Below are 7,710 nucleotides of genomic sequence, written 5' to 3'. Positions count from 1 at the left end.
TTTCAACAGTACACTTGCCTGACCTCAAACTTAATCTGTGTGTTCCTTTAACACACACCAACACACACCGTACTCAAAGCCGAGGTCGTAAATCACAGCAGCTTTTAATCTCAGCGAGACCGGTTGACCGAAACAAAAACTCAGCTTCATTCCTAGAAATGAACCAAACAACAATTTCTCTCCTGGAGCAGAAACAGCACTAACTTTTTCTTTTGGCCTTTTCTTTACCCCTTTGTACCATTTGCAGAAAAAAAAAGAACAATAATTGCCCTTTTGTGTAATGCAACCATGAGGATTCCCTTGAGTCTAAAGCACACCTGACATGCAGGCAGAAGAAAATGCAGCACAAAGTTGCCACCAATACACCCCCACAGTGACTAATTTAAAACTTATGCAAATCAAAACTCACCGAGGGAAGATTTTGACAACACAAAGCATGGCCTTGACACTCCCACATCATTACTGAGTCTGTGACAACAATGCAAACTGTCCTAAAACTGCTCCTCTCATCATTCCAGCTGTCTGCTGGCTACATTTCTAGCAACTTTTACAATTAAAATGTCATTAATGCTGTTTATCTGGGGGGACTGGGTGCCAGCTTCAGGGAATTAGCAATCATTAACTATCAATTAGCATTTCCATTAAATGTGTAGGCTTGCCGAAGATGTACATTTGTTCTGCTGCGCAGCTCTGGAGAGGCTGCGGCGGACGCTGGTGATTTAATTAAAACCCCGGTCGTCCTTGTGGAGACAGCATGTGGAGAAATATGGAGCCAGGTGAGTCCGTGTGAAACCTGCAGGCCATTGCGGTAGAATTGCATCTCAGTGCTTGATGACCGTCAGAGCAGCAGAGGACAACACAGAGCATCAGTTGCAGATGTAACATAATAAAATCCCACATGGCTGACTCCACTGTGGCCTGACGACTTCACCAAGCAGAAGCCTTGAACAGCGTTCCACCTGGAGCAGAAGCAGCAGGCTGCTGGGACGCCCAGTCACCTTGGCTATTCAAGGAGAAAGTAGTTACCTTTCTAGAAGTGTCCTGATTTATGTGGGATGGTAAAAAGAAAGTGAGGAGACAAAAGGTAATAGTAAGGAGAAAATGGTGTAAGTGAAACACTTTTAATGAGCTAAATCTCATTTTCTCTCTTTAGTAATGAGATTGTGTCGGGTTTCTTTTCACAGCCACCTCATTGGGACAATTACCAAGGTGAGCTCATCTTCTCTCTACTTACTCTATGTCTTGCTGTGCTGACTTTATTATTCACCGAGCGGAGCACATTGTTAATGCATGAGATACAATGAGTCAAGTGGCCGCAGGGAAATAATGAGTGCAAGGTGACAGACTCAAGCACGCTGCACGGATACAACAAAACAATCAGCTGCCTTTCATTTTGTAACTACAGTACAGCAAAAGTTTCATTCAATATATTTCGTCTTGTTATATTAGCGTAAAGGTTGAAAAGCAAAGTTGACTTGGCTGTACATGCTTCCAACAGGGGGCAGCAGTGATGCACATCACAACTTTCATGACACCTTTTGATTTTTGGTTCCGTAAAGATGCTGTCAGTTCTCTTACAGCTGTTACATAGAACTCTCTGGAATATCATGTACATTTTGATGGAAGGTAACAAAGTACAGACATACTACATGCAGAAGTAGAAGCTCTCTATTTGAAGTCTACTAAAAGTTGCAATATGGGAAATTTTGCCGGTAAATTGTAGACCTAATGTAGCTTAAAGGACTGCACCACTGCCCTTCTCCTTTACTTATTTCTGTTACATTTGTGCAAAATCAAAATTTGTAGCACTGGATTCTGGAAACTGTGTTTTACGTGTATTTTTAGATTTAACAGCTGCTTTTGACACAGTTGACATGACAGTCTCATCTCCAGACTGGAGCAGGGTGGGCATTACTGGTTCAGCTCTTCAGTGGTTTAGGTCCTACATTTCTGATAGAAGTTGGGTGTGATAATGGATCATTTTACCTCTGTTTCTGCTGCCCTCCCCTGGGGGGTACCACATGGCTCTATTCTTGGTCCTTTCCTGCTCTCACTTTATCTTCTGCCACTGGGTTCTATTTTCAGAAAGCATGGTGTACAGTTTCATTTATATGTGTATGACTGTCAAGTCTACTTCCGTTTGAAACATAATGGCGCCACTCAGTCTCTTCTGGACTGTCTCATTGACATTAGAGGATGAATGCACTTAATTTCCTCCATTTTAATGAATAAAAGACTGAGGTTATGGCCTTTAAATCCAGCGGTGCTAGCAGTATCCCCACCTTTGATTTTTTTTCCTCTGGCCTCATATGAAAAATCCACTGTTACAAATTTAGGGGTGAAAATGGACCCCTGCTTAAAATTTGACGTTGTCTTTCTTTCAGCTGAGGCACCTGTCAAAAATCAAGCCCCTCCTTTCTAGGTGCCTCTTAGAATCATTGATCCACACTTTTATTACTTCACATCTGGATTATTGTAACTCTCTTTTGATTGGAGTTAGCCAGGCATCCCTCTCACGCTTATTGCTGGTACAAAGTGCTGCTGCACAATTTTTGACTAGTGCAGGTAGGAGGGAGCACATAACTCGAGCTTTCATGTCCCTTCACTGGCTTCCTGTCCAGTTTTGAATTCATTTTAAAGTTCTATTGTTTGGTTTTTAAGTCTTTGAATAGTTTTAGTCCTTATTTGTCTGAACTGCTTCACCTTTATATGCCATCACGTGCTCTTAGATCGTCTGACCAGATGCTTTTAGCAGACCTGAATACCTTTTATAAATCTAGAAGAGACAGAACCTTTTCAGCTCTGGCTCCTAAATTGTGGAATGAGCTGCCGCTGAAGGTCAGGCAGGAGCTAGCAACTGTGTCTTAATATTGTACTCATTCCTTGTATTTGTGATGATTTCATTTCTAATTTTTTATAGTTGTCTTATTGTTTTATTCTTGTTCTTTGTTTGTATTTTTGTACAGCACTTCAGTCAGCTACTATGTTGTATTTCAAGTGCTTTAGAAATTAAATGGTGTGGTATGGTATGGGTAAATCATCCATGCAACACTTTCAGAGAGGAAAAAAAGGAAATAAGAAATCCTTGAACACATAATTGCAGTCTTTTTATTTTTCAAATTGAATTTGATTTGGTTTATATTCTTTCATGCAGGAAAAATACACACATTTTCCTTTAATGTGAAAACCAGTAACTTGAGATACTTCACAGTGACATACTTGGCATACTTAGAAATATGTCTTTTTTTTCTTTTGACCCACCAATTGACATTTTTGGTTCCAATGACCACATTTAACCAATCTCCCCTGCAAAACGAGATTTTAGCTTTCTGTTCCCTTCTTGCTAGACGCTGTATTTTACTCCTGTGGAAATCTCCCACACCTCCATCTATGTTAATATGGCTTAACACTGTTTTCAAGGCTGGAGAAGTTTTACTAACAGTGAAGGGTAGCTCAGCCAAATTTACTCGCAAGTGGACACCCTTTGTGGAGTACCTCAAATCTTTATCTTCTTAGTGTGTAGAATCATGTAATTAACCCATCATGTGACGACGTTAAAAATATTGTGAACTATTCTTATTTATTTTAGACCCCCCTCCTCCACTCCTTTTATTTTTATTAATTTTTTAAATTTTAACTTTTTTTCCTCTGTATTTGCACTTGTATAGTGTTTTATATAGCAAACAACATTGTATAATCTCTTGATAAATAAATAAAAACAATAAATATGTTTTATGACATTCAGGAACTAGTTCACGAATGATGTTAGGATAGAATCTGAGTCTCATTCTCAGTAATGAGAGCGTTGCTTTGGTCAGTTGTGATGAAGAAAGAGTTGTGTCAAATGAAAAAGCTCTCAGTTACTGGTCTATGTCATAACTGACCTGTGGTTTTCAACATGATCACAACCAAAAAGAACAAGATCCCAGACACAAGCGGCCATGATGAGCTTCCTTTATAGAGTGGCTGGGCTCAGCCTTACGAGGTGAGGAGCTCCTTCATCCACAGGGAGCTCGGATTAGAGCTTGTATCCTCTGTATCAGAGGAGTCACCTGTGGTGGTTTGGGCAACTGAGTATGATGCCTCCTGTAGATAGGCTCCTGAGGTTTCAGGTATGTCCCACTGGAAGGAGACCCCAGGGCAGACCCAGAACTTACTGGAAGGATTACATATCGTCTTTGGCTTGCAAACACCTTGGGATTATTTGGGGGGAGTTGAAGAGTGTTGCTGGGAAGAAAAATGTCTGGATTTTCCTCTTAGACCTGATATCCCCACAACTGAATCACAGAAAAGTGGTAGAAGATGGACAAATAACAGTGACACATCATGCCAGCTACGTTGCGTTAGTGTGGGAAACCAGCAGTGCGTTGACCACTTCCAGATCACAACTTCATTTCATTCAGCAAATCTTACATTTCCAGGAAATCACTCAAAATACTCATCTGAATTACAAGACCTGAATTACCTGCCATAGTTACTGTACATTACTAAAACATGGTTAAAAAGTGGAGGAGACAAGTATCTCGGGGTTTTGTTCACAAGTGAGGAAACAATGGAGCGTGAGATTGACAGATGGATCAGTGCAGCATCTGCAGTATTACAGACTCTGTGCCGGTCCGTTGTGGTGAAGAGGGAGCTGAGCTGTAAGGGAAAGCTCTCTGTTTACCAGTCAGTCTATATTCCTACAATCACCTATGGTCACAAACTCTAGGTAGGGACCAAAAGATTGAGATTGTGGGTACTGGAGGTCAAAACGAGTTTTCTCTACGGGGTAGCTGGACTGGAAGTTCAGTTATCCAGGAGAGACTCAAAGTAGAGACATTGTTCCTCCACATCGAGAGGAGCCAATTGAGATGGTTCGGGCATCTGGTAAGGATGCTCCATAAATGTTTGACTGGGAATAGACCCCAGGGAAGACCCAGGGAACACCTTGGCATCCTCCCAGAAGAGCAGGAAGAGTTGTCTGTGGAAAGAGATGTCTGGACCTCCCTGCTCAAGCTGCTGCGCCCGAGACTTGACTTGGGAACAAGCGGAAGATGATGGATGGATGGAAAACAAGGTCCGCCCCATAACACTATATACTCAGGAAAAATAAATAACATAATAAATAAAACACTAAAATCAAACTGGGCACTTGGGAAAGTTTTGTTGTTGAAGGTTTAGAACAGTTGATATGGTTCTGTCAGAGCCGGGGTCTGCACCCTGTGGCTCTGGGGCCACGTGTGGTTCTTTAGTCCCTCGTCTGCAGCTCTATGAAGCTTTGACCAAAACTTACAGGAAATGTAATTGTTCTGCTTTTATACCCACAACAATAAAGGCTAATGTTGACAGTTATTTTGTCAATTTTCTGCAAATGTTTGAAAGACACTAATATTTTTTACTATCACTTCAAAGTGGGATACTTGATTTCTCCTCATATACTTTGTAAAAGGCCACACAGGCCTGCAGAGTTCAGGGTTTTCATTTTCATCTAAAGATGTAAACGTATGAATAAATGTTGACATTTATTACTGAATATTAGTTTTAAAACGTCACCCCAACTGGTCAAAGAATCCCCCTCCAGCTAACTCAAAGTGGCCCATGGGCCAGCAGTTGATCATCACAGTTGTAGCAGGTTTCGTGGCTCCGGGTTCTTTTTTATTTAATGAGTGAAGGAGCAGAAATGGCTCTTTGATCAAAAAGGCTGCAGACCCCTGTGTCAGACTTATGAAAACACATTTTATTTGGCTGGAAAAGATACAAAAAATAATGCTTGAAAATCATTGCTCTAATTAAATCTGAAATAACACAAATAAAAGCAATTTATTATATTTTGTGTAAGAACTAAAACACCTGACCTGATGCTTTTTGGGACAATTCAGAAACAACGTGGCTCTGATGGACTGAAAGTTTGGAGTTTCAGCTTTTATTCACACAGAACTAAAACCAACATTTTCATTCCTTTTTATTAATCTTTTTCTATTTAGTAAGCAAGTCCTGATTATGTCGTAATTTTCAGCCCTGCAGGCCGCGACACGAACACAGCGATAAACAGAACATCCCAAGAACGAGCCTCTTGTTGTAAACAGCCATCCAGCTAAACATCCGTGGGGCAAGAACGGCTGAATCAAAGCAACGTCAAGTTTTTATCTCAGCACGCCAGATTCCAATAAACAGCTGTTTCATCTGGCCGCGTCACACTGTTCCTGTCTCCACTGCCACAACAACCAGACAGATGAAAGGACACCTGAGGCCGTTTGGACTCTTACATACAGCTCATAGTTCTTGAATGCATCTCCTTGTTTTTATTTTGCTCATATTTTCCATCTCTCCCTGTATATTCTTTCTTTTTTTGTTCACTTCAAACACACATCGGCGGATTAAGACAGCAAGCGGATATTCAAGCCTGGGAGATAATCTGCCAACCTTTCACCCCTCCGCACCCAATCTGCCACCGAGTGTCAGGCAAAGCTTAAAGACCTCATTTCTCCTTGGCAGCAGCTGAGCCTCAGCTTGACCTTGGCCAGAGGACAGCTTGAGTCATTAGCATGGAAAACGCTGTGCCTCGCAGTCCCACCAGTCGTTGCAAACATTACACAACCTGGCACAGCTTCTAAGCTCCCCCTGCAGATGCTTGCCTCACCACTGGGGCGAAGCCAAATCTATTCACGGGTTTACAGATGCAGATTTTTAAAAAGGGATTTATTCTCTAATAGAAAAGAAAAGGGCTTCAAGTATATCCACCAAGCTAAATAAATAAAATAATAAAAAACCCAGATTCAGCTTGGACATAAAATATCAGCTGCAACTGATGCATTTTAGCTTGTGGGCACCCACAAGTTATCTCCATAACGGTTTGTTAGAAATAATTCCACAACCATGAGGATTATGCAGCTGTTATCACTGCCTACACTCTTCTGGTTTCAGGCTTTGGACCAGAGTTTGGTTCCTCGCTGCAGATTTAACAACTTGGTTTGCTCTGCCATGCTGTCTATATTTCTGTATCTACGAGCTTGCTGCTTCCATCTTCTACTTGCATTAATATTATAATCATGCTCTAGTGGAGCACAGTGTACAACCTGAGCCGCGGATATAAATTCATTAGCTGGGTGCTAACACGAGCCCCGATCTCGGTTTATAGGTGAGCTTTGATCGGTCACCTCGATGCTTGGAGAGGACTGTGACATTCTGCATTAAAATGCACAACAAACACACACAGCCCCTGAATTAATGCAAATAGCTCATGAAGAACGTTCATTCATTTTCCAGGCTGTGTAAAGCAAAAACAAATTAAGGGGATATTCATTTTAGTCTGCCTGCAGGAAATAATGTGTTGCATGTCAACACTTGTATAATGTGGCTGCAGTCTCTTCAGAGTCACAATGTTACTTGTTGCTTTCACATCCCACAGAAAAGAGAACAGAAAAACACTTTAGCAAACACTTGTTTCTGTGTACAGTCCCTCGTTTATCGCGGTGGATCTGTACCCGGAAGCTCCACAAGAAATGGAAAACTGCAAAGTAGGAATAGTTGTACAGGTAGTAAGTAGTAGTTTATTTTAGTATTTTTATATATACAGGTGCTAGTCATAAAATTAGAATATCATAACATTTTTTATTTATTTCAGTAATTCCATTCAAAAAGTGCAACTTGTATATTATTTTAATTCATTACACACAGACTGATATCTTTCAAATGTTTAATTCTTTTAATGTTGATGATTATAACTGA

At 40.9% G+C, this 7,710-nt stretch overlaps 1 protein-coding gene across 1 annotated transcript in view; it reads right to left on the bottom strand.

The window, feature by feature from the left end:
- The window catches only part of dpp6a (dipeptidyl-peptidase 6a), a 273,957-nt gene that overhangs the window by 36,983 nt on the left and 229,264 nt on the right, over window positions 1-7,710 (bottom strand). Inside the window, exon 9 of the mRNA XM_037694173.1 lies at window positions 4,821-4,894. Coding sequence (XP_037550101.1) covers window positions 4,821-4,894 — 74 coding nt within the window. The remainder of the gene's footprint in view (window positions 1-4,820; window positions 4,895-7,710) is intronic.

The sequence above is a fragment of the Nematolebias whitei genome, chromosome 20 (assembly GCF_014905685.2).
Source record: "Nematolebias whitei isolate Nwh7 chromosome 20, NemWhi1, whole genome shotgun sequence".
Taxonomy (NCBI): domain Eukaryota; kingdom Metazoa; phylum Chordata; class Actinopteri; order Cyprinodontiformes; family Rivulidae; genus Nematolebias; species Nematolebias whitei.
The sequence above is the reverse complement of the archived record's forward strand: the minus strand, read 5'-3'. Positions and strand labels throughout refer to the sequence as shown.